This window comes from Bombus pascuorum, chromosome 14, assembly GCF_905332965.1.
Source record: "Bombus pascuorum chromosome 14, iyBomPasc1.1, whole genome shotgun sequence".
NCBI lineage: Eukaryota > Metazoa > Arthropoda > Insecta > Hymenoptera > Apidae > Bombus > Bombus pascuorum.
Window position 1 is genome coordinate 2,413,029 of NC_083501.1, and position 27,043 is coordinate 2,440,071.

At 37.3% G+C, this 27,043-nt stretch overlaps 1 protein-coding gene across 5 annotated transcripts in view; it reads left to right on the forward strand.

Annotated features, from left to right (window-relative positions):
* The window catches only part of LOC132914241 (ras-specific guanine nucleotide-releasing factor 2-like), a 56,770-nt gene that overhangs the window by 16,562 nt on the left and 13,165 nt on the right, over positions 1 to 27,043 (forward strand). For 2 of the 5 annotated variants that reach the window (XM_060973178.1, XM_060973179.1), the window contains exons 5-18: positions 12,773 to 12,879; positions 15,156 to 15,303; positions 16,293 to 16,597; positions 18,791 to 19,020; positions 19,206 to 19,402; positions 20,840 to 20,965; positions 21,097 to 21,199; positions 22,830 to 23,081; positions 23,510 to 23,570; positions 23,657 to 23,792; positions 24,048 to 24,430; positions 24,600 to 24,709; positions 24,827 to 24,946; positions 25,662 to 25,883. In XM_060973178.1, coding sequence (XP_060829161.1) covers positions 12,773 to 12,879; positions 15,156 to 15,303; positions 16,293 to 16,597; positions 18,791 to 19,020; positions 19,206 to 19,402; positions 20,840 to 20,965; positions 21,097 to 21,199; positions 22,830 to 23,081; positions 23,510 to 23,570; positions 23,657 to 23,792; positions 24,048 to 24,430; positions 24,600 to 24,709; positions 24,827 to 24,946; positions 25,662 to 25,883 — 2,500 coding nt within the window. Of the gene's footprint in view, positions 1 to 12,772; positions 12,880 to 15,155; positions 15,304 to 16,292; positions 16,598 to 18,790; positions 19,021 to 19,205; positions 19,403 to 20,839; positions 20,966 to 21,096; positions 21,200 to 22,829; positions 23,082 to 23,509; positions 23,571 to 23,631; positions 23,793 to 24,047; positions 24,431 to 24,599; positions 24,710 to 24,826; positions 24,947 to 25,661; positions 25,884 to 27,043 lie in introns of all 5 variants that reach the window. The other 3 variants (XM_060973182.1, XM_060973180.1, XM_060973181.1) reach the window with 3 other exon arrangements.

Genomic DNA, 27,043 nt, shown 5'->3' on the forward strand with positions numbered 1-27,043 from the left:
ACAACAATGCACTTGAAAAAAATTGGCTTTTAAGTAATAAATCCACCGTTCATAATAATAGTATTAATCGTGACGTACGATATTTCGTTAATTCGAAGAAACTAACAATTTAGGAAAACCGAAATAATTAAATTGCTTGATTAAATCTACCTAATACCTTTATGGGAAACGTATCGTATATCAACGTTGTATATAGTGTAGTATTGAACCGAAGCCAGCTGTGGTGTCACTGGGAAAACTAGAGCCAACCTAATGAAAATTTTGTTGAAATTTCGTTCCAAAATTCCTAATTAATTAAACTTGTCGCAAATTCTGTCATTACAAAGTTACGAATAAACAGTGAATGATATTAATTGTTGTGCAGTCAGGCAGAAGTCAAATTATTACAGACGAATAATCATAGTTTATATGGAATACGATGAATATGATTTGTAATAGATTTAGTTAGCGTCTGCTACGATATACGAAGTTTCAATTTACATTATAAAACAAAAACTTTGAATCATTCAATTACCATAAAACGTTATTCAATGCTGCACTTTTAGTTTTTACAATAACGCAGCATATTCTTCGCGATACTATTTGTTGTGTTTTTCCTTTAATATTTTAATTAAAACTCTCGAGTTTTTAAAGCAATATTCTTTCAACATTAAGGTTACTGCTTTTCTTAATTTATATCTTATCAAAAGTTTGTACGCGCGCGCACGAATAGAAGGTACTTCTTTATTAACTCCTGATTGTAATACTAAGGGTTTCTTGAAAAGACAACGTTATTAAACAAGTAGATTTATATATTCCATCTTTTTCATTTTAAACATTAATTCGCGGAACTTAATCGAACGGTGAAAGAGGAAGGAAAATTGCTGTACAAAGTGGTAAGGTCGTTTCCGCTCCGCTTCTATTAACTATTAATTTTATTATATCGATTGATATTAATTTGATTTGATATTACGTTTCCAGCCACGAACGTGTGGCAAAATACAACTTGAGAGGAAAATCATTAAAAAAGAAGCAAAAATTCGATGACTCGACGTAATGAAATAATTTTTTCGACGCGATAACGGATAGTAATTTGTATGGAAAAATGGTAGATAGAGGCGAGGTCGAATTAACGGGGATAGATCAAGTTACTTCTAACTTGCCAGTTATTCGCCGTATCTAGCTGTTACATTTCATTATGTATGAAAACAACCCAATATAAATACTGTTCTCTTATATAAATATCGAAATATCCACAAATTTCTTACGACATAATCGTTAAATTGCATAGAAAGTATAATGTGCAAACCATGTCACGCGGTGAAAATAATAGAAGAAGGGTTAAAGGTGATGGCCTGTAATACGTTTTAAGAGCACAGTGTACACGTAAAAGTACGCTCAATTTAGACTTTTCTCGCATGTTTTACTTCTTACTTGTTTCTTCGTGGCTTTTAATATGCTTTTTTACATTATCATTTAGGCACTGGTATCGGGCAGTATATAAATATTTCAGTATGAAATAAATAATACGTAACTTATTCATGAAAACAACATACTATCGGTATTTGCGCATATTTCTTTAAAATTTATTTTTATACGTAATTTGACTTATACTAGAAGAAATCGGACAAACTAATTTCTTTACAACTGTAATTTGGAACATAAATAGAATTGATTAGCGTCGATCGAAAATACCTTATTCTTTCTTTTTTGCAGACTTTTAAGTCGTTCAAATATTTCATATACATATACGTGTATCTCTTTAATTATATATAGACACTTGTTCTTAAGTATTATGCTCCAGAAATATCACCCTTAATAAAACCCTTAAGATTGAGGGAAAAATTATACTTAGATTCGTATTGATGTAAAAATATATTAGTAAGATAAAGGGATAAAAATATTAAAAGGAGGGTTCATGTTCGCTGGCAGAATTAATTTCGTACGTTTTGTTTTAACCGTTTGGTTAAATAATTACTATTCTTTTCTCCTTTGTTATTCTATCGTTGCTTACAGCCACGGATATGTTATTTTAATATTAGTTTCTTTCGACGAGCAAACACTACATCTAAATTGGATGTGAAATTTGGCGGTAAATGTGAAACTATCGAACCGAGTAACGAAAATATTTTTACATCGTTTACGTTTAATTTCAAATGTTGCAATAACCGCGCTAGGTTTCAAGGTATTGGAATCTGGTTGCCGTAGCGGAGACCACGTCGAGAAATTTATTTCTACGTTTTATAGAAAATAAGTCCAATATCTTGAAATCGTTCTTGCATTTATATAATAACTTGGTAAGAATTTCGTTTTCTACGCGGAAACATTTTGATCCGCGTTTCGTTCCGAGGTTGAATATACACGGAAAATGTTTCTAATAAAATTATTATAAATCAATTAACATCGTTGGAAAGCATTTGCAAGGAGAAAACGAAGGATCGTGAAACATTTAGAATTTACAATGCGTTTACAACGAACGAATAAGTTCGGATTAATAACGCAGGGATAAACGACGCTTATCCGCTATCATTCCAGTCGATCGACGACAATCGTATCGCGAACATCGTATACATAGTCGCTTAATTAAAATTCGCATCTTCCTACGCACGAATATCGTGGCAAGGAATTTGAATCGCATCGAATACCTGCCACTTGTCCACGTCGAAATTCTCACTCGTATACAATTTCAATTTCCACGCGGTTGGTATCCTCAGATGCATCGGATCGCGTTTTAACGCTCGATATCGAACGAATGCGAGTCGCGAATTGTATTATGCGTTTCAATCGCGCGACCATTAATCCGATTCGCTTCTATTATATGGCGGATATTTTACGAAACAGAGTGAACGGTATCCGTTTTTGATTCGCGTATGCGAATTAATCGTAGGTATAGTTTTTCTCTGGCTGTTGCTATTTCAATAGAACCTTTGATAAAATTGTGTAACAGACGAACGAACGTATCCGATTTTTCCGTGTGTTTTGCCCGATGTAATCCATATGGGATGAGTCGTGAAATTGAAAGAGATCGTATCACTCGTTTTCATGGAAATAGAACAAATGATGGAACAGGGAACATCGTGCTACTGAAATAGGTTATTAGCTACTCGGATGACCCTGTTGACGTATAATTTTACGATCCATCGCGAAGCTTGATCTATTTGAAAAAGATTTAGCGACTTGTAATACGATATCAGAATTGCTAAAGTTCACCAGAGGAATTTAACGTTCAAGCGCGATCTGTCGCTAAAGCATTTTTTGCGGTTTACGATTCGATAGGATTATACGAGGAAGTTCAAAGTAAACATCCCAAGTTCGATATCGAATGCCTCAAGTGCCTTTGCGTTCGACAAAGCGATCTTTGTCATCGGCTTCGTAATTTATTCCCGGATTATCGGCACATAAAGCGTTTGAAATTTTCACCAAGAAACGACGTACGATATTTTGGAAGGAATCTTACGCTACGATATTTTCCAATCACATGGTTTAAAAATGGCGTAAAAAATTTCTGATTTATCTAATGGACGATCTTTTAGAAACGCACGTATGCTCGCCTTTTATTCGGTTCTGCAAAAAGGAATAAGAAAATCGAGTGCAAAATCTGCAAAATTTGTAGCGATTCTCCAGTCAGATATATCTTTAAATCACTACAAAATTCTAGATTCTCAATAAAGTTCTGTTTTTATGAACCAAGGCCGGCATATTATGCCGCTAAAACAGCTCGTTTCATTCCCTCTTGTTCACGTTCCTTTCATTTCTTTTTCTCGGTCTGTTACTCGTTTCCCTCTGCTTTTTGCTTGCTTTATATTTCATGCGCGCTGCCTGCGTTTCCCTCTGGTTTTCCCTTGTTCCCTCGTTTCTTCGTGTGCAATGCCGGCCCGAGAGGCCACGGAAGCGTAGTGCCAGTCGGCGTAGCATCAGAAGGGATAAATCGATTTTGTTTCGAGCTAAAAATAAGCTTCTCATGGGAGCTCATCTCGCGAAACTGGCGCGCAGTTTCTTCACTTACGCTTATCTCTTATCACACCTACAGGACGTCGGGGATCATCAAGGTGTTCGTATCAGCCGCAACCGGTCAATAGTTTCCTCCTGTCCGTGGACTCGCACGCCCAAGGATTACGATACAAACCGGTTTTCAATTTCTCTCGGGAATCTCGTTTAATAACCGCGGATCAACCGGTCGCTTGTACCGTGCGCCTTCTTCAATAATTAGTTGTTTGTTAATATGCCGATTATGTAAACCGCGCAATTTTGTCACGCTATCTCGTGCTTCGACGCTAGTATTTACCCAACAGCTTGTAACATATGTAGATGTTGGTCTTCTTCGATTAAACGACCAAAGTTTATCCTTTGAAAACTCATAATCGACGAGACTTGAGAGAACTTTTAGATTGTCAAACTTTCTTTGCCAGATAAAAATAATACGCGCTTTTAATATCACCGCGCCAACTAACGATTTCCATTATCTTCCACGGATTCTTCGTTTCTACCGTGTCATCTTCAATAAGAATAGAAATAAAATACAGAAATAGATCACGACGCATAAAGGTAAGTTAAACTGTTTGCAAAAGTTGAGTGGTGGTTTATAAAATACGAGCGATCTTTTTAATATTCCACGAATTGCGTATACGCAGCGATTGCTATTATAAATTACACTCCGTGTGTAAAATAAAAGCTTGGGAATTTTATCGTATTTGTTTGGCAACGTGGATACAGTCGTTTATTTCGAAAGTTTGCATTCGGTTAACTCTTGTGGCAGTAACAAAGAGAAAATTGCTTCATTCACGAAATTCCACTAATACGTATCATGTAACGAAGGAAATAATCTGCATAAATTAATTTTATATCGAAGCGGTTTAGTAGACGTTCATTACAGAAGCTTTAAATGGCATAACATCGAGCAGCGTTCCGTAAGTCGTTGCAATTGTGGCTACGGAACGGTTCTACGAACGAGAGAAGTTCCGTAGTTTAGTTTCTAATTAAGTATACTTTATCGTCATTAATTTACCACCATTGTCGAAATGCATCTGCTAATTGATAGCTAATAACGATGTAATCTTCTCTTCTACTTATCTACTTATCTGTCTTTACATATTTTCTTTGTTAAACATCGAAATCGAGAGAGCTTTTTCTCTTCCGATAATAAATCGAGGACGGAATCAGACACGACGCGACGCTCCCGCTAAATTTATGACTGACGCAATATGCGTAGAAAATATATGTATAATCGCACATCTTAAAAAATATTTTAAGCACGAAAATAACATTTCACGTGCTCCTTTGCGACAGATTATGAAAAGGTTATAAATAGTAACCGTGTATATGAAACCGGCAATGGCGTTGTTTTTCACAAGAGAATTTTCAAGTGACAAAGGCTTACAACAGGTCACGGGATATTTTTAGTGCTCGGTGAAGTTATTCCAAAGAAAATAAAAGTGTTGTAATACCCTTGAATATTATTATCGATTAATAATTATTATTGAATAAAAAAAGAACGACCAGCGCGATATTCTTCGTAAATAAAGTTCACGTAGTTAATTCGTTCCTCTTCCCGCAGATTGACTCTCGATTGTTCATTTTTCATTGAAAAATTTCAAGCGAATCCTCGTCAAATCGTTTATCCCTTTTAACGTAAACGATGCAAGTTGATAGATCGTTACGAACGAATTGATAAAACTGTAACTCGGTACCGAAGCCGAACCAACCGACGCCTGTGGTACAGCGAGACATCTTCTTCAGGCATCTTCGAGCTCATCTTAAGACATCAAAAGCAAAGGCACTTTCAGCGGAATCGAGAGCTCTTCCATCGAAACGTTTACTGTTAACCCGTTTTGTTTCAATTTCCTTCGTATATTATGCCAGGTAGATTACAGTTGTACGTATTGGTAATTCCGTATTCGGATCGATAATGATAAGTGGCATCGGCAATCCCCGTGAAACGCGAACGTCTCAGAGCCGACGTGGCTTCATAACGTCGATTAACTTATTCCCATGTGACTTTCTGCTTAACAACGGCCGATACATCGGCATGTGAATCGAGGCTCGGATAGTATTAGCGTTTCTAGTTTCTACCGAACGATCTTGTTAGTATTCATTGTTTCGTGACGTGGTGCTGTTATGCTTGACGACGTGATCATCGATTCCATGCGCATCGAAATGTTTCGATAAACGCAACGCGCTACAACGTACTAAATTAATTATATCGATTAATTCGTTTCTCGTGTACAAGCAGATGTAACTCTTAGAAAATTACGATACGTTATATCGATAAATCACCGATCCTACTGAAATTTTCGTTTTCACGAAATATTTACGTTACCAGAATTTCGGATATATATTTGTTCAGGAAAACACATACACAGGGAATTTTTAAATGCAGCCAATTTAATTTATTTATAATTTATAATTCGTTAAAGTAGGAATAATTACGCGAAAAACGATCGGCGAAGAAAAGTTTGTTTGACAGTTACTTCGTAAAGTTCAACGTTATTCGCCGATGTATCGAAGCAAAATGCGTACTTCGTTAATTTCTTTGATCATTTTCAACGATTTTCGCTCGTTTAATGGTTTTCAACGAAACGATAATCCATGAACTTTCTTTCTTGTCTTTTTGCGCTATCTGTAATTTCAGTTTGCCCAGTATCTTCATAAAAAAGGGAAAAAAAACAACGATCGTTGGGATTAAACGTTTGCAAGCGTTTCTATAAAACGTTCATTTTGCGTAAACCGTCTAAATCTTTCATAAAGATATTTCATTTGTTTCAATATTTCGAACCTGTTGTTATTAATTTGTATTCGCCACTACGAATTCATATATTTTTTATTACGTTGTCCGAAAAGTGTCTTTCTTTTACAGACGCATTTTTATACAAACATGAAACCTAATCTATCGAACGTTGTGATCTTTATCTTGATAGAACAAAATGTATCATACTTAATGCGATAAAATAATACAAAACGAAAAATGTTGTGCATCCATTATTTCCTTATAAAACGAAAGAAACTTTTCGGACGACCTAATGTTTATAAATTATTATTATTTCACATTAGGTACACGTACGTTACCATTATTTTTCATACATACTTGCGTGTATTTGTTTGAAATGGACATAAATTCAATTAGCACGGATGATGTTTTCATTTAGACGAAGAATGAAAGATTCGATCGATGCGTTTAACGTTTCCCATATTGGACGTCGTAACGTAACAGCTTATCGATTAGATGTAGCTTTTCATATCAATTAGTATCATGTGTTGTAAACGAGTTTCATTTGCATCTCGAAAGTTTGTCATTGAAATCGACGTCTGAACACGATTTCTACGTCATCGAAGCATAATAACGTGCAGAAATTAACGCACGCTAATTTACGCAATTCACAGAATACGCAGAGTAATTTTGCGCGAAACGTTCGAAGTGAACATCATCCGAACGAAACAGGATATAGAAATACCGTGTTTCAAAACTTTCATACGTTCGTAAAGACTATGTTTCGTTATTTCGCAGTATAGTTCGCGGAATGTGAAATATTTCTACACCGAAATAGCTCGTATTGATTCGTTTGTCTATGCAAGAGCACAAAACAAATTGTTCCAAGCCACTGAAATTATTCGCAGTACTTTTTCCTCGACTTTAGATCTGAAAATAAATTGACATGTCCTACGTGTTTCATTTTCCCTGCTGTAACGATAGATGCGCACTGTTGCACGTTCTACGTGTGTACAAAATGTCACCAAGTATGTGTGCGCAGGATTAACGATACCCGCTGTGATATCTACGATTTCGATCGTTACGTTAGAGCGAGAAAAATGAAGCGTGGAAGAAATAGAGGAAAAGATTCGCCAGCCGATTTATCGACACTCGTCCTACGTCTGACCAAAGCTAATCTCTTCTACTTGAAACGATGTTTCCTTGTCGTTTCGCTGATTTTCTTTCGATTAATAGACGTTGAGATTATGTAAGCCGTGGCGATATAAGCAAACGATTCATCTTGAAAAAAACTAGCACGATATTCCTTTCAGCAGGTACGTTCAGTCAGCTTGGCTCATTCGTGGCAAAACTCGTCTCCGCAGCATCTATTCTTTATATCGTCGGCATAAACAACGTCCCTAGGAAGTTGTTCTTTCCACCAGCTAGGGAGCTGTTTTCCTCCTCGCTACCGTTAAATATTTACACTCGACGTCCGTTCCAATTTCATCCGGCATCCGAGTGCCTGGCCCGTATCTGGATTTCTACTTCGTACACTATACTTTTGTATTTGTTCAGTCGGATTCGATGGCTGAAAAGGTATGATTAGTTCATCGAGATGGAAAACTGTTGCCCCTACGTATCGCTGCCTCGTTCGCTTCCGATTTTCTTCAATACCGATACACGTAGGAGAAGATAACGTCTAGCCGATATTTCGTAGTTTAAAAACAGGAAAATGTATGCTGCGAAATCTGTGCTGGATTTAGTACGCGCTAGATTAAAACAGATCAAACGAAGCTGATAGTTTGTATTTTTATTTCCACCTATCGTCCACGTAAAATCTGTCTTCGTTGCTGTACCTTCCCCATTCTTTCCATTTATCAAGTTGCGTTTCGTGGTTGTCCAAGCGGCGGCGTGTTCGTTGGAATCTACAGTACCTTTCGCGCATGAATTTAAATTAGGCACAGAAACACGCTGAAATATTAATCTGGGAATACTCGCGAAAATTCTATGAACGAAACACCGCTGGTTGCAAAAATATTTCACGATACAAGAAAGTGTTCTCAGAACCTATGCATAAAGAGAATAATCTGTTATCATTCTTTCTTATGGTCGAAAGAAATAATAATAATAACATTATCATATCGTGAGATTAATTATTTCGTCTTTTTTAAGAGACAGGGAAGGTGTCCCTTTATAATTGGCCAGGGATTTAGCTCGTTTTGTTCGCGAGTCAATCCTGACCCCTAGTCATGGGTAACAAGATACTCGCACAGCTAGCAATCAAAGTAATCACTTTTTCTTGTAAAGTGGATACAGATGATCCAGCAGGTAGGTACCTTCCGCTATCGAGTTTCGTCGGATCTGATTCGTTTTCTGACGATTTCTGACTTTGTCGGATGGAGAAATTAAACGGTTAAAACGACACGGTCAGGTTATAATAGTCGATGAAAGGTCTTGTTTAATGGCATTGAGCAACGATTACCATACGATCGGATATCGAATAATTAAAAATTATCCGCTCAAGGGAACAAAGGTTAAAACTTGTTGCTGATGCGCTTTGTAGGATAATTTTATTAGAAAAGTCATAGCCGGGGAACATTTTTCAGAGAAAATAAAGCGTTTAACGTTAATACCCTTAATAATAATCCTTCACCGAGAACAAACGATATTCGCGAAAGAATTTTGCCGAACTTTGAGTTCTTACTAATATACTTAATGCAATTAAAAGTTGAACAATATTATAAAAGTTGGACGAATTCAACGTTGTAAAAAGAGCGATAATTCGAGAACTATTTTCTCGTACCAACATACGACATGTACGCGGAACGTAATTAGACGAATGAAAAGATAACGAAACAAGCAGAACGACGCGAATTAGGCTAACAAATGAGAAAGGTAGGATAGAAACACAGAATGGCCTTGCCCGCGTATACCCTGCAGAGTATCAAAGTTAAAGGGAGTGGTTGGAGGCTGACTTTAATCCACGTTGGCCAAAGGAACATTAATTCCCTAGCGATGATTACTATTAATAGTCTCTCTTTCGTCGAAACGACAGTATACCCATCCACATATTCGCGCGTTGTTTGTCGTGAATTTCGATTGAATCGCGACCTCATAGCTTAGATATATCGAACGATGCTCTACATATACATTTACGATTCCTCGTATATTTGACTAGTAAATTGGTGGATATATCACGCGTCCAATGCTTCCCCACTATCCTGCGATTTCGACGAAAAATTGTTCGGTTCCTTTACTTTATCGTACAGCTGGGTGTGATCGACGATCGTTCGAACTTGCAATCTCACGCTGAAACGAAATTACGAAGCAAATCGTGACATCATAGGTTGCCAAGACATCGAAAAAATGATTTCCATTTGCCTGAGGATTTCTGTCGTAAACCTAGGTGACTTTAAAACGGAGAGCAATTAGCACGACCTAAATATAAATGGAGCAAGAAAAGTTGGCGTTTGAACGATTTTGACGTTAATGAGAAACATTATTCAACCAATGCTACGTTTCTAAAGCCTCGCGTGCGAATAAAAAATTAGGAAACATTCGATATTTATTTTCTTTCGTACCTTTAGCTCGTATCATATCATGCGATAACGTTTCGAAGATAAACGCGTAATTATTTTCGCGAAGGCAGAACGTGAGAAATTATGAATTTAATGCTGTACGAAATCATGGCGAAGTCGTGTGAGGTTTCTCGCTAAAGGTTATGTAAAGCAGAGGCGGGTAACGCATGAATAAACTGCGGTAGTCTGAGAATTTCGTGGAGAAACAGGAGCGCGGCGAGAACACTGACGTAATAGGTCAAGTGAGACAGAAAAGGGATTATTTCCGCTCTTCTCTAGAGATCCTATCATAAAACTTCCCTACCTTAATTGGCATCGCAAAAAAAAAAAGGAAAAAAATTGAAACTCGAGCATCGGGCGGAAAGGCGAGAGCCAAGAACCTTTTTCTCCCCTGAGAGAAACTTTCGTAGCTGAGTCGGCGGCAAATTGTCTGTAAGTAACGTCTAATATGCGTCCTCGTGGTGGAGAAAGTACGTGCTTGACAACCGCTTGATGGATTACTGGCGTCCCGTTGGCTCGCCTTGTACACAGGACCGTAATCGACTCGATAATAAGAACTTCTGGTTCCGATGTTTTTCTCTGTCGAGATATACCGATGTCGACGACAGATCTCTCGGAGATTTATCAAACGTCTCTCTTTTTCATCACTTTGTTTCAACGCTTTCGATCAGATCCGGAATGTTTTACGCAAACTTATCGCGCTACCTTTGTATTCGTTCTTTCCATCGAAACGTACCTTTTTTAAGCAGCGAACGTATTTGTCGCGAGGTTTACAGATGTTCGGTTAAGTGTACGGAAGAAACGAAACACGATCAACGATGTATCGCAACATGGAACGTATGCAAAACACGTCTGAGTAATTAGAAGGTCGCAGAAGGTGCCGAGCGATACTCAAAATCGAGGCAGTAGCAACAGAACTGTCGTCCGCGTGGTGCGAGAATCAAAACGCGGTAAAATTTGTGTAAAGCTGACTAAATTCTTCGTGCAACGTATCGCGTCGGTTCGAGATTATTTCACGTTCCGCGCGTAAGGTGAGAGATTCGTACTCCAATTAATAACAATTGATAGTTGTTTCACAATTTATTACAAAACTGACAGAGTAACGGTACAGAATGTCACATGAACAGAACAGAAATAGGAATGGAATGTCGAGTGCTGACTTGAGAGGATTTTTATATCAAGGTTTTGGCTCCTGTGGAGGGGTTATCGCTGGATGCCGGCATACGGGTAGGATATTACTGCTTAATCGTAGTTTTGATGGCTATGGTATGCGAACTGGTTTGTAAACTATGATTATTCTATATTCCAAGATTACCGTGACAAACGCAACGCTACTCGTCGCATCGAAAAATCTACACTTTCGTTTATTGATAACATTCACTTTTGTATTAATAATACGCTTCTGGCGTATAAAAAGCATAATCTGTTTGTAGCATGTCGTAAAATATTTCCTTTCCACTAGGGTACTACGTTCTCATCTTCGTGCTTCTTCGTGAAATTATTATTACTGTTAGAATAATTCAGTATGTTTCGTAAAAGCTTTCCACTTCGTACACGGAATATCGTTTTATTTGTACACGTAAATACGGCTCGGAATTGAAAGCTTATTTGTTTCAATATTCGCTACGAACAACCAAGCAACAAATTCGAAATCTCTCTCGCAAAGAATTTCCCATTTTTGCATCTTCTAACGACAGTTTTTCGAATTAATCAAGAATTCCGTCGACCTAAATAGTTGCATTAGTTGAATCTAGATTATTGCACGTGTCGCTGCAAGTTACAGCGGCTTCGAGTTTTGAACACTCTGTCAGCATAATTTCATTGCAACTGGCCGTACACATCTTCGATCGTTGACAAACACACTGTACGGTTTACTCGTTGTCGACCTCGGACCGAGGTTTCGTTTACAATAGGCCACATGCTCTCTCGTGTAGATCGTACGCTTGACAACATACCCGCAGTACGATGTCGCGGGTTATAATAAAACGCCTGAGTCAATACGACGAAATGTACAATTACGAGTACCTGATCGGTCGGAATGTATTTAACGCCTGACTCGACATGGCGCATGTTTTATTACGCCGACATCTCTGCCTCTTGTATATTTGTTTCTGGCACATTAAAACTTTTCAATGAATTTTCAAAGTCCGAAACTGCCACGCAACGACCCTATCCATCGCTATTGGAACGATTTATATTGAAACACGGTTTCTTCAAGATTTTCGTCGATCTATTGGCGAATAATAAACGAATAAAGAATATCATAAACGAATAAGCTTCCATAAGGCATTCTCGTAAACGTTTAGTCAAGTTACTCGAATTCCATCAACTTGAAACTTGTTTAACAGCGTAAACTTGTTGTTTGCTTCGGACGAAATTTTCTTTCAAGTTCTTACGTCTGTTTTTGCAATTAGCCGAATCACTGACAACGAATGTAGCGAATAAGTTAAATTTACACGAACTTCGCCGTAAGCGCATCGTTCGAAATGGAATTTGATTAATTATGCTTTTGCTACACAATGTGTTTCAGCACTGTTTCGCGATATCCTATAGAAGGGAGAATCAACGATCATACGAGCTAAAAGCGGCTACAGAGTCAGACTGCAAAACGTGGATCGAAGCCATACGAGAAGCTAGGTAACTATATATTATGTGTGTAATTTATAGGTCGAAACGAGCGTGATTAAAACGATGATATCTTCGCATAGTTCGGGTCCAAGGTCTTTAAAATATCAAAAGAAGTAGAGCATAACAATATGAAAAGAGCGGAGAAATAAATCATAAAACGATAACTTCTTACGCGTTGTCCTTTCTCGTATTTTATAAAATAGCAATAAGGTCATTTTAATTTTTTTATTCGCGTAGCTCGCACGGCTGCCATGGATTTCTAGATCGTGGTTGGCTTGTCTGTTCTTTTTCACGTTAGTGCCTTAATGGTTTTGCCTATGTGACAAACGTGATCGCGTTGGCAATGCCTCCAGGTGTGTCAAACGACCATAACGTCCTCTACGTGCGTCACTAACGTCGCATGTTGTTCATCGTTCGTTCTTTTTTCTTTTGCCAAAGCAAACGGGCAACCAACCGTTGCCCCTGATCCTTCTTTTATCGATTCGCAACTATTATTAACAAAATTTGAACGAAATTTAAACGAAATTTCAATGATCAAAATCGGGTTTTCCTGTATTTTAACATAAAAGTAATTTTATCCGTGTCCGAATAGGATCGAGTATGATCTGAAATGGATAAAGAGCTGGAGAAAACGTTCAGACTTATATTTTAATATTGTTCTCTCTTATCGAAGCCGACTTTTATAATCCTTGGAAAGGATACGTACGAAAAGGATATCTTCTTCCTTGGATCAACGTGGACTTATATTATCAACATATATATTATATACATACGTGCGTTTGCTCCTTTGAGTTACTAGATTCGCTGATTACTAGCATTTTACATTTTACGACTCGGCACAATATAATGTTACTCGTATTACAGACGCCAATAGCATGTTTTTGGGATGCTATCAAGTTTGCTGTTTGTCGTCGCGTGAAAGGACTAGTGGTTATCGATTAAATTTCAGTTGGTAGGGGAGTTGGAGTTATTTGCACTTGTATTAATAAAAATCGTTTGTTCGAATCGAGATATATAATACGGAAAGATATTTCGATAAAAAATGGTACGCTGTTGACAACTTTTTCATCGGAAATTTTAATGTATTCTAAGCCATCGGTGTATATAAAAAGAATACACGAAGAAGACGGGAATAAAATGAAATTACACAATGGAGATATACATATAAAAGAAACAAACCATCTTACAGCGTACATAGAACGCTTAGACTCTGTTGTCTGATCAATTTCGGTTCGATACTACTTGAAACGACTGCACGCTTTTCTAAAGTGATTCTTAATTTGTCAATATGTCAAGCTCGTTTACGGTTGTACTGCTTACAGTGACTCGCAGACTGGTTACAAATTTGAGATTGAATGAGTTTTTTAAAATCGCACCAAACGCCTTGAATCTGTTGGAGCTTTCAAGAGGATCAGCTTACTGAATGAGGTGTAAACGAAATTTGAAAAAAATTGCAATTGGAATTGTTGGGGTTATTAAATGTATGAACGGAGGAACGCGTGGATAAATTCTAAAGTAGAAAATGTATTTGAATACAGAAGGGTAAGTACAAGTAGGAATATAATTTGAGCTGGTCCCGATCCGCGCGCTAGCCCCGAAGCCATCGTCGCCTGTCTATGGTCTATGGTCTGCCTTCGTCCCAGTCTATCGTCTATACGCTGTCGATGGCTTCAGTGCTTGAGAAAACTAAGAAGACCAGATGTAGAGTTTTCTTAGAAGTGGTAACCACTTCAACAGGAATGAATAAAGTTTTAAGCATACGATAAGAAAGTCGAAGAATGCGACGTTTACTTTTCCCTTCGCGATTGCGAACAATCGAAATTTTTTCAAAAATATTTTTATGCGTCGTGTGGTAAGCTCTGATCCTCCTAACTTTTAAATAAAAACCGATCCGTATGGTCGGATTTTAAAAAAGCTTGAAAGGGTCGCAACAGTTTCACGAGTCACTGTAGTATCTAAAATCGGCTTTAACAAGATGTACAATAACAAGTCAGATGGAGTTCCATTCTGAAACTACTACATATAAATATTGTAAAAAATATTGCAAAAATACGTCATAGCAAAGGACGAACAATACTAGCTTTTTACTTGCAATTTCATAGTTTAACATCCGCTATAGCTGTATATTGTTTATCTGACTAAATCTACCGAGGCTTAAGATAATCAGAATTGTATTAAAATCCTTTGCTTGGCTGGAATTATGATGAATTTTGATCTAATTAAAAAGTAAGCACCAAGGCAGATGTATGTATCTGTTCCATTAGCAACTTGATTATTGATTGCAGTTTCAACAGATTGCTGTTGCAAAAGGAAGAGCTCGAGCAGAAGCATTTGCACCTGTTGCAGATCGTCGAGTCCGAGAAGACGGCTAAGTGGCAGTACACACAGCAATGCGAGGAGCTCGCATCAGAGATAAAGAAGCTCCGAGGGGAAGTATGTTAAACACTAGCTTAGCCTAATTTTCAAATAGTAGAATTGGAGCTAAGATTATTTGAATTGGCTAAGAAATTTGCCCCGAAGGGTGTTGTCACGATTCTTCGTAATGTGACAAGACGTCAAACGTCAATTGGCATAACAACTAAAACGACTGGATACATACTTATTTTCTATATAATAAAAACGATACAAAAATAGAGACAAAATTGTTCACATTGTTGCAACTATGACGGAAACGTAATTACTCTCGAAACGTTATTGTCACATTCGTGGACAGGTTCCTGGATTTCGTTACGGTTTAACAATGACGGGACTATGGGAAACGTCGTAAACGTTTCCTAAACTCCGATCGTCCCTTGGCAGAACAGTATTTCGTGAGATAAGGATGGTCCGTTATGGTTACAGTCTGCTATAGGATAAGGTTTCGTTAAAACTTTCTCCGATGTTGTAACAACGAATCTAATTTCGCGTATAAAATGAACTACCTTTTTCCAAGAAATAAAGTACTACGAAGAAGGTATTAACGATGACAATTGGAATGAAAAATATATATATACGTCATGTACGGTATAATCTCTTACTTTCCATTAATATAATTAACTGATATTTGTCCTTCTCCGAGTGTACGCATATAAAGATCATTAAAAGAATAGGTAGTTCGATGTTACAAAAATTCCTTGACCTAAAAAATCCCGTATATTAAATACGAGAATGTCCATTCTAATTTATATCTCAAAATAAGAAAAAGAAGGGATTCGCGTATTCGTATCATAATGAAAATTCTACTTTCTTAGTTCCCTTTTTAATTAAATTGGCATAGTACATTTTAGTATTTGTCTGTTAAAGCGATTTAAGGCCATATCGCGTATTACGCGTGATATTGCGATATAATCTAACTCGGCACTTCCGATAATTTCGAAGAATGAATTTTTTTAGTTTCTCTCACTTTATTCTTACGTTATATTGCGTGATTCGTGTTCTTGCAGCTGTGCACCCTGAAGAAAGAGTTAAGGCCTGTAGCTTCGTATACAGGAAGACCGGGAGTTCAAAGGACCATGTCCCAAGGCACTGGCAGTTTATACGTGTCGGGATCCTCTTTTGGATACGAGGCACATGGTTCGGGAATTTCAGCGTTTGGATTACGAGATATCAGCGAGGGCTCGATCGAGATGCAGAAAATTAAAAAGGTTCAAAGCTTCTTCAGGGGTTGGCTGTGCCGCAGGCGTTGGAAGCAGATCGTCGAGCAGTACATTAAAAGCCCTCATGCTGAGAGCATGCGTAAGCGGAACAGGTAGGAATTACTGTCCTTATTCCTTCGATCTTTAGCATAAACACGTAACAATCACCTAAGATAGCAACGGTGCTGAAAGCTTTCTCGAATCTAATTACGATTATTAGATCAAATTCTTAGAATATGAAAACTTTAACGTTCAATATTTTTGTAAAGACGGCGATGGAAGATGGAACAAGGGATAAATTCAAATGGGATTAATACATGGTCCTATCCTGTAGTATCTTAAACATTAATGTTATCTTACAGGGAACAGGTGTGAATTAGTTTTAATTAATTGATTGATTTAACTGTCTATGTTGGTTATACGATTATTATACGTAATGTATATATATATACATCGATCTTGAAACAGGTGTACATCGAAATTGATTTACTTGCAAATAAATAGCCTGTCGAGTAATCGAAACAACCGTATATTGTATCGATAACAATTACGCTTTAATAAGTATAACACGACGCGTGTGTATCTGTGAAATGTCAGCGATAATATTTGCGGAATATTAAATGATATTTAATTACTAAATAGTGGCTTAACGCGACGTTGATTATGCAACATTGTTCGTTTCGAAAAGTACTTGGACGAATTGTTTATTACCGTATATGTTTGTCGCCATCGAGCTTGTTACGTTTGTTTCGTGTTGCTCGTGTTCTCATTCGATTAAATACTCTCCCGAGACGTGTATTCGCTTAATAAATGTTTGATCGAGGAAAAGAACGAAACAAACAGAGGCAGCACTCTGTCCCTCGAAGTCCCACAACAAAACAATTTCAGATAGCAAACTTTGCTTCGATAAATAACATAGAGCATTATTTGCCTGGTAGAATTTTGTGCTTAGTACGCTATGTGTGCTGATTAACGGCCAGTTTCATTATTAATTAGTCATTCGGAGAATTCCCCCGGTTTTTGCTGTAATTTTAACCTCGTATACGCAGATATATTTGAAACATTATGTAATAGTAGCGAAATGAGACGATACGTTATTAAATAATCATTTTCGGCTACCTTATTTAAACGATGATCAAACGGCTGAGTTTAATCTAAAACTATTACTTATCGTAGAAATAATTTTATAGTAAATTACAACTGTTTGTATTTAGTTTGCATTTGATGTGGGAGCACGAAAAGATGAACAAAGCTTTGTATAAATTATATAAAAGCCATTAAACATATCCTAAATTCCTATTAGACTTACTCTCTCAAAGGCACTTTGAAATTGACCTTGTTGGTATTCATCTTCTACCACAACATCGTATACCTACGTATACATGTACCTTTGCGCTTGCCTGCCACATTCTCTCTGCGTTCCTCTGCTTCGCTCATTTAACCCAGGTAAACTTTGCACCTATTCCCAGAAAACGTTGAGACGCGCTAGTCCAGGATCATTAAGTGCATTCTTCCTTTACATCCGGCTCTGTATTCACATTAGTCTAAATATCCTTCTTGCCAATTGTAAATATCGAAACTTTGCTACGGATTACTACACGTTTGTACCAACTAAAAACGCGAAGAAACAGAAATAAGCTAAACTATATATTCGCGTTTAATTTCAAATGTCCGTTGCATACGATGCTAGGATTTGACGATCAGGTTATAACATATATCGATCGAAGGAGGAATAATTGCGATCTAGCTGTTCTCTTTTATATCTCCTAACGTTACGATTTTACCTATAAATAGCTAAAAGCCACTAACGTACCTAATATTAGGTAGCTTTAATTTCTCCATTCAGAGTATCTCGATGTGATATAAACATCGAAAACATTGTTGGTTAGTTGCGACGTGAAACGATAATCACGAGAGTACGAAGCGACAGTAATTTTAGTTTCACGTGAAGCACGAAGATTCATTGGCGAACGCTGCGTCATTTCCTTCCAGGCATATTGGAAGTAATGATCTCTCGAGGCGGAAACTCATTAGCTTTGAGTGGGAGGCCGATTCGCTAATTGTACTATGCCTTCAACGTGCAGCTGCGATAATTATCCCAACAACTAATTAGAGGCAAAATGAAATTAATATCCTTGACTGTTCTTCAATCTAGCGGGCTAAATTATCATAAGTGGAAATATTCGTTCATATATTCGATTAATTCAAAATATACGTGTTCCGTTTCCCCGTGTATTTATCCTTTGCTTTGCCTAGCAGGGAGAGAGACAGAAGACAAAACGAAAAAGATTTTCTTAATATTTCAGCTTAGTGTTTCAAATGGTGGAAGCCGAAGAAGAATATACGGAACAGATGGAGATATTAGTAAGCTGTTTCTTGAGGCCTTTTAAGATGGCTGCCAGTTCAAAGAAACCCCCTTGTAGTCACGAGGATGTGAATAGCATATTTTTGAATAGCGAAACAGTGTTGTTCCTTCATCAGATCTTCCTGAAGGGTCTCACTTCTCGTATGGAGAGCTGGCCCACTTTAGTTTTAGGTACGTAGTTTCGTTTCTATTAAGCGATTTCGATCGAGATAACATTTTTTAGGTAACATTTTGGTTAATTTTTATTTGTTGTTAATTGGCAACGTAACATATAAGATTATATAGCAACATGAAAGAATTCTTTATTAGAATGTTGCTGTGATAACGATAGAAAGAATCATACTCGGTGATTTCAGGCGATTTGTTCGACATGTTACTACCAATGTTGTCAATTTATCAAGAATACGTCAGGAACCACCATTACAGTCTTCAAGTGTTGACTGAATGCAAGCAATCATCACCTTCGTTCGCTGCATTGCTCACTAGATTGGAGAACAAGACTGCTTGCGGAGGACGTTCACTGGAGACCTTTTTAACGTATCCTATGCATCAGGTACGTCATATTACATTCAATTTGTTTCAATAAACGAATTGATTAAACGTCGATTAACAACGGCAAAATTAAAAAATCTATCCGTCGCTTATCGATAGGAATTAATTGAGCTTTTAATTAATGGCTTTTATTTTGGTTTACGTATACAACATGCCTGGAGAAATATTTCCGGGTTTCTATTTCATCGGTCGATATTTGCGTCACGTATTGCGCAGCTATTAACCAATTAACGATAAAAGAGAGTAATAATGTTACGAACAGTTCCCGGCTAGTTGTGATCACCGGTCATAAATCCAGAAAATCCTGCGTGTCCCGATTGTGGTAAAATTGTGGCTCGAAGGTGAAAGACTACTCGATGTGGAAATTTCATTTCGGAACAAAATAGGTTTCGCTTCTTTTTCCGCTTTTCGTTTAAGCGTTGGTGATTAAACGCAGCGGCGTCGCGCGTCGTCTTATTTTTCTTTTATAACGCATGTAAATTTTTGTCACGGTGTGCTCGTTACGGTATCTGTAAATTGTAATTACGCGTGGAAAAGTTTATTTTTACTAACAACGTAAAAAAATGCTAAGGGTTAACATTTATTATTAATGGCTGAATTGTTTCGTTACTTTATAAATCAATATATACATAGAAACTGCGTTGGCCACTTTCCCACGCAGCACACATGAAAAACAAATTTTTTAATATTTTGAAGGTAAATTTATTTACAGAGATTTTAGGTATTAGTATATTTCAACTTTCCCTAATTTTTTCTACACTAATCTTTTTCGCAGCATGCTGTCGTACCATTCTCTAATAAATATTCTAAAAGTAATTTCCATTATCGCACTTGAATTATAAATGTAGTATAATACGTCCTCTTTTTTTTTTGTTTCGACGTTTTCAAGGATTATACGCTCTTTATACCATATTATCGCAACAACTTTTCATAGGATAACAAGACAAATCCCATTAAGTATTTTTTTATACGCGACGAATGAAAAAAGGGCAAGAGAAGTTAGGAGTAAAAGAGAAGAGTAAAGAAGAGGGGCAATGAGGAGTACCAAGAAATTTTAATTTCTACGAATATGACCTTACCTCAAATGCGATTAATCGGATTAAAGAGAATTATTTACAGTGTCGTGCGTAATACATGATGTAGTTAAATTTTGCAAAGCGATAAGCGACTGCCATCGTTGAAAATTAATACCGCAGTTACATTTTCAAGACCCCGTTTACTACGTGTTTTGCGTTTAAATACGATTAACGATGTTTTAGGTAATACTATTCTAGAAATTGCCCGATACGTGGATTAATATTGTAATTTATTTCTGAAAATCCAATAGAGTTGATCGACGAATTCTATTGCAAGCGACTAACGTTAAATTGGATATTAATTAAAATAATTTCGAGGATAATAAGGAGACCGGAGATAATTTTCTGCGTATATTTTTCAGATTCCAAGATACATTATTACGCTGCACGAATTATTGGCCCACACTCCTTACGATCACGTTGAACGAAAAAGTTTACAAAATGCGAGGCAACAATTGGAATATTTATCGAGACAAATGCACGACGAGGTACTAATCGTATATTCGATTAAACTGTTGGTTAATCATTCCAGAGCAACGTGTTTTGTTTGCATAATTCCGTAATATAGTATTAACTATTGATTATTGATAAAGGATTTAATATATTCACGTTATTTCAGGTCAGTGAAACAGAAAATTTACGAAAAAACTTGGCCGTGGAACGAATGATCGTAGAGGGTTGCGATATTTTACTCGACGTCAATCAAGTGTTCGTCAGACAGGGTGAGCGACATTACTCGTTTTCTCTATGCATCTAATTTTTATGGTAGCGCGAATAGCTGTGGGAAGAATGGAAGAAGTTTAAATTTGCGAATTAGTACTTTCGATTCGGTCGATCGATAATTTCCATGTTCGAATTACTATACGATTGATATGGTCGATGGGATAATAACTAAAAACGTATCTAAATTTGACTATTTCATCGCTACTGTAATTCAGTACAAGCACATCGTACGTACATTTTTCCTTTATTTCGGTTACTGGTATCACGAATTGCTCGACCGAGTAGAAATTTACATTTTCCTTTGCCAATGACGTCGGTAACGAGATCCTATCGAAGCTTCGCTTTCCCTTTACCTTGAACCGAGAAAATCGATGGAAAATTCTTCGACGCAGTCGGTAAAGTCAACTTGGCTACACGTGAACGTCTTGCCCAAGGTTTTACCGGAATGTCCATGAGAAATGAAAATTCGGAGTGCGTGGCGCAAGCGCGTCCCTCCGTTCCCCAGAATCGATGGGGTTGTATATTCGTATGCACGTGATCTACGCCGAAACTGCTGGATCATGCGCAACAAGTATCGTCAGGGCCGTCGTAGGAATGGTAAAAATTGCTTAAAAACATTTTCAAGATGTTTAGAAGCAGTCTTCTTTAGAGACGTTTCCCAAACAACGTGCTCAATGGGGCACAAGTGCAGACACGTTTTGAGGTAGAAGGCGACTCTCGTCATCCTCCTAGATCACTTTCACGTCTGAGTAAAAGTTTACACAAATTACCTGCTATATCTGTAAAACGATATTCGTTGAAAAAGTTTCACGCCCTAGTGCATGATATTTTTGTTCTGCACGAACACACGTTGGCGTAAATTGGAATTGTTTCGAGAAGGTTGGATCGTTCGTTAACACAGCCCTGAACCCTCGTGTTTGATATCGCATCACATGGCTACCACGCAAACGTTCTTCCGTCTTTATAGCGTGCAGGAAAAGCCCCACCCGCGGATAGTTTTCTCCTGACATTCGTCTCGCCAGAATTGTAAATTTTCTACGTTTGTAATAACGCTTAAAGGAATCGGAGATGAAAATTGTAGCTTCTAGAACTACCGACCGATAATTTGAAAGTTGTATCATGGGGTTAGCGGGACGAGAAGCAAATATATGTATATATATATACGAGCACATACGAGCTCCATTTTGCAGTTCGATTGGTGAACGATTCAGCGTTTGTTGAAAATGTGATCACGTAAATTTTATCAAGAGGTGACTCGTACTTGTTGGAGGTATTGTCGAAATAACGGGGACCAAGGAAGTGTACAAATGATAGTATTAGGGATCAAGGATATTCAGATACATCGAAAATACTGGTGGATAATTTTCTGCCTTTTGTTGTTGTTGTTCTATGCCGACTTATCAACAAAGTAACTCATATACGTATCGAATCGAACAAGGTACGAGTAAACAACAAACTTTCGTGATTATTTTCCAGGCAATGATATTTTGGTAAAATTAATCGTATATAAATTTAAAAGTATTATTGCGCGAAAAATGTTTGATTAAATTAATTCACCGATTCGTGATATTTTGTCCATTCTTTGATAAAAGGTTTTTTCCTATTAACTTACTACTTTATGTTTTTCAGGTACGCTCATCCAAATCTTAGATAAACCAAAAGGAGCTCGAAGCAGATTGAGCGCGACGTTTGGAGGCAAAAGTAGTGGCGATAAGGAAGCAGTCAGACAGTGCTTTCTCTTTTCCAATCATTTGTTACTAACGACGCGTCAATCGGACGACGATGGTCGTTTGAATCTTGTCCCACAAATAGGAAAAATACCTCTTTCCGATGCGGTGTTAGTGGAGGACCCTAACGACCAGAGTACCGCAGATGACGATGGTATTACAACATTATTATCCTTCGACTAAAGCTTCTTAGTGCTTTACCTTGTAATCTCATGCTATCGCAATCGACTTAATCTTTTGCACTTAGTTGGTAGTTTATTACTTGTAACTAAACGTAAATTCTTGCGAAATTCTAGCAGCTTCGAACGGCAACAAGTATCGTTCTTAGTTTGAAAATTTGTTGTAAAACTTGATTTCCACAAATTTGTTGAGTATTTAAACGACTAATTAATCAGCGGATTCGACGCAAAGACTTTTTAACGCTCGTAGTTCCTAGTAGTGAAGAAAATAGTCAACTATCGTCTACCTTCCTTTAAAATGTCTCATTTTTAGATCTCTAAGTAGACCAGCTGCTTCCCTATACGTAGAACGCTCCTTCCTTCTATTTTTAATTTTTTATGCATTTATTTGCAACACTTCAAGCTTCTTCGACTTTGGGCCTGCGGCGACATTCCAAGCAGTGGATGATCTGCCTTGTGCAAAAGTGTGTTAAATACTTTACACATAATTAATATAATATTGCCGTGATTGCAAACTGATTTTAGAACTGTCAGTATGTTCGATGTCCAGCGGCATCAGCGAGAGCAGCGGAAGTGGTAGCGGAAGTGCCAGTAGCCAATTGCAGAACCGTGACTTCAAAATCATACTCGACTTAAAATCTGGCGGATCTCAAATTACCGTACACCTCGTAGCTCCTACTATTCAGGTATAGCGTAGAACGATTATAACAACGATTATTATCCATATATCTTTACAATAATAAATATATATTTATAATATATAATTATTATTTATTAAGAATCATCCGCGCAAAATTATATTGCCATAGATACCTACGTTCTTGTTCATTTTTGCTGGCGTGATATAATCTTAAATAGAAGCGGAATCTCTTTAATTACATTTTATATTTTCCATTTGCGAGAACAGGGAAATTAACGAAATTTTTAATTAACAAATGAAGGAGAAAGCTGCTTGGATAAGCGATATCAGCCAGTGTATGGACAACGTTCAGTTCAACGATTTAGTTCGAGGCTCGTTGTCGGACACTAGTTCCGTCACGATGCCTCAATCCATCAGGAACGACCCGAAGCTGTTCAAGGATGACGTAGATATCAGATTCAGTAGGACCTTAAATTCCTGCAAGGTGCCGCAAATTCGATCAGCCACTCCTGAACGACTACTTCAACGTCTGACGGATCTCAGATTTCTCAGTATAGATTTCCTCAATACGTTTTTATTAACGTACCGAGTATTCACCAATGGCGTCACTGTACTGGAAGCTCTGAAGAAAGTGTTTTACGAGGCTGAGCCACCTGATGCCGAGATGCATACTGGTTCCCTGGTGTAAGTTTCTGAATCTGTTGCCCATTTTTGTTTCTTACGAAAGTATCCTTCTGACTGAGCGTACTGGATTGCGATAATCCTGTCTCTCCGTGGAAAAAGTTGTAGCGTACGTGTGAAATACGAGAAACTTTGTCTTTTCTAATTGGATGTAAATGTATATGTCCATCAGATCCTTAGACGTATTGGGCGGAAACGCAGCGGACTCGCAGTTGCACGTGGACGATAGAAGACGAAGCAGCGTTTCACCACGAAGAACCAGCGGGGCTAGTTCAGTTTCTGGTATATTTATCAACTTGTAAACTAATCTTACGTTATTAAAAAGTGGTTAAAAAGTGGAAGAAACTGTCGATAAATTGTCTCTGAAAAATTCACCTTTCATCTTTCTTTCGTATATAGGATACGGATCGGAAATAAGCGACAGCCGTGAAGCGAAGAGTCACGGTTCCTGTGACTCTAGCAGCGGCGGATACACGCTCAATTCAAAGGGATATTGGCGCAGTGGCGGATATAAAAAGGGTAAATCGTTTATTAAAGTAAAAGAGCGTAGCATTAGCTTTCTTTGCGTATGCAGAAGCGATAAATCGTATTTATATGGTCACTGTATTGAAAAAGTAAAATCCGGTAGCACAGTTAGATAAAATAGCTTCGTAGATTATACGTATAAATAACGCTCCTCTGTTTGTAATGTATTGTCAAATAATTACGAATCACGTACAAATACTTTTCGATTGTTGCAAATCGCACAAAGTATGTCTATTTATAGGAAAGCATTTAAGTAGTTCAAGCGGCAAATTGTGTATTAAAATAATATATTTGCAAATTATTTAAGATTTCTTTTTTAAGTAGCTCTGTTTCACATTACCGTATGCAATTAAGTAGATGGCAATTATTTTGACAATCGTTGCATGTCGCAATAGCGTATCTCTAGTTTTAGAAAAATTATCGCATTTTCTATTTTACCCGAGCGATATCTTTTTAACGCGTTAACGTTATTATATTATCAACGTTAACGATTCAACGACTCTGTCTGCTAATAAACGATTACGTATCGCTAATGTTTATTCAAATATGCGTCAGTCTTCGTGATTAACAGGCGCACGATATAACGACAAACTAACATAACAAACTTGCCATTGTTAATACCGCGAAATGTGCGTGAAAGTTATTCTATGAGTTCTATCAGTTCGTATCACTAAAAATATTTGTAACTGTCGATTAATAATTATTTTAGTGGACGAAGAGCAGCAACTAGGTTTGATTTCGGAAGCTCCTTCAATTATAAAACGAAGTCCTACTATACAATCGTCCACTGCGTCCATTGGTTCTCAATCTCCTGCAACACCACGAAAAATCAGCATTCGCGTGGACAAAGAAAAGAAGGAAGAAGACGATGGCTGTCATTTAACGATACCAAAGGTCATTGGTGTTTCGTCGAGCTCTGAGACACTCACGGGTAAGATCAAATTTCGGAAACAGTGTATGGTTTTTTAATCGTATTCGGAGAATAGGTAATAGAAATCATAGAATAACTGCAAGTCGAATTTTTGTTCGAAGAAAATCATTGAAACTAAAAGATCTATTTTCTTCTTTTATAAAATTTATTTTAAAAACTAGGATAGACTGGGGTATAAGTATTGCAAGAACAAACCATCGGAAGGCAAGAGGCATAGGGTTCTGTTAGAAGTCTTCGCTAGACCTTAAGCTACGAAAAGATGAGACACTTTGCGAAGAGAAGTAGCTGATCACGACAGAAAATATGATTTTCCGGATGTATTGAAATATCAGCTTCGCTCAAGCGATGGGATAAAACGGAACACTCGTTTAAAACCAACATAAGGTCGATGTTAATATAGTGGTTCGTTCTCTTCTTCCTCTTTCCTCTTTCTTTTTTCGCTAGCCTATATTTTCTTCGTGAACTCGACGAACACGCACCAGTGTCATTTCGAAGAACACACGTGGATTTTTACGCGAATAACATCCGCATGAGCTAAGTGCGTTGATTATTAAAATTTAAACTGACAGTCGGATCGAACGAAAGACGTATCTCGTACGTGATAATTTTCTGGGAAACTAGAACAGCAATTCGAATTTTATTCTGCAACCTAATTGCAAGAAAGAATAACACGTGCCAAGAAACACCCCTATTCTTGCCTATGGGTATTCACATAGACAGTTTATTCCATACTGAAGCGTTCCGTTTTGCCGCGGATGAGGTAATTCAATAAACATTTAATATACTTGACGTATTAAGAACTTCGACAGCGGAAATTTTTCCAACTCTCTAAATTCTAAGCCAAGAAATAGTCTATGGTCGATCGTGAATTATTGCAAGGAATATTTAGTCTCGTGTCACATAATGGCAACTCATTCACAGTTCTTATCAAACACCGACGTTCCGTTTTACCCCACTCTCCCCTGCATTTTACCGAGACATTTGCATTTATAAATATATATATTAATATTATTTAAACAATTTCGTCTCACCTATGTTACGCATGCAGTATTATTAAGCGGCGTTACTCTTAAAAAAGGTAATATTTTCCAATCTATTATACCTGCGTTAATAATTATCCGGATACAGTAAGAAATTAAATCATTTGAAGGACAATTGAT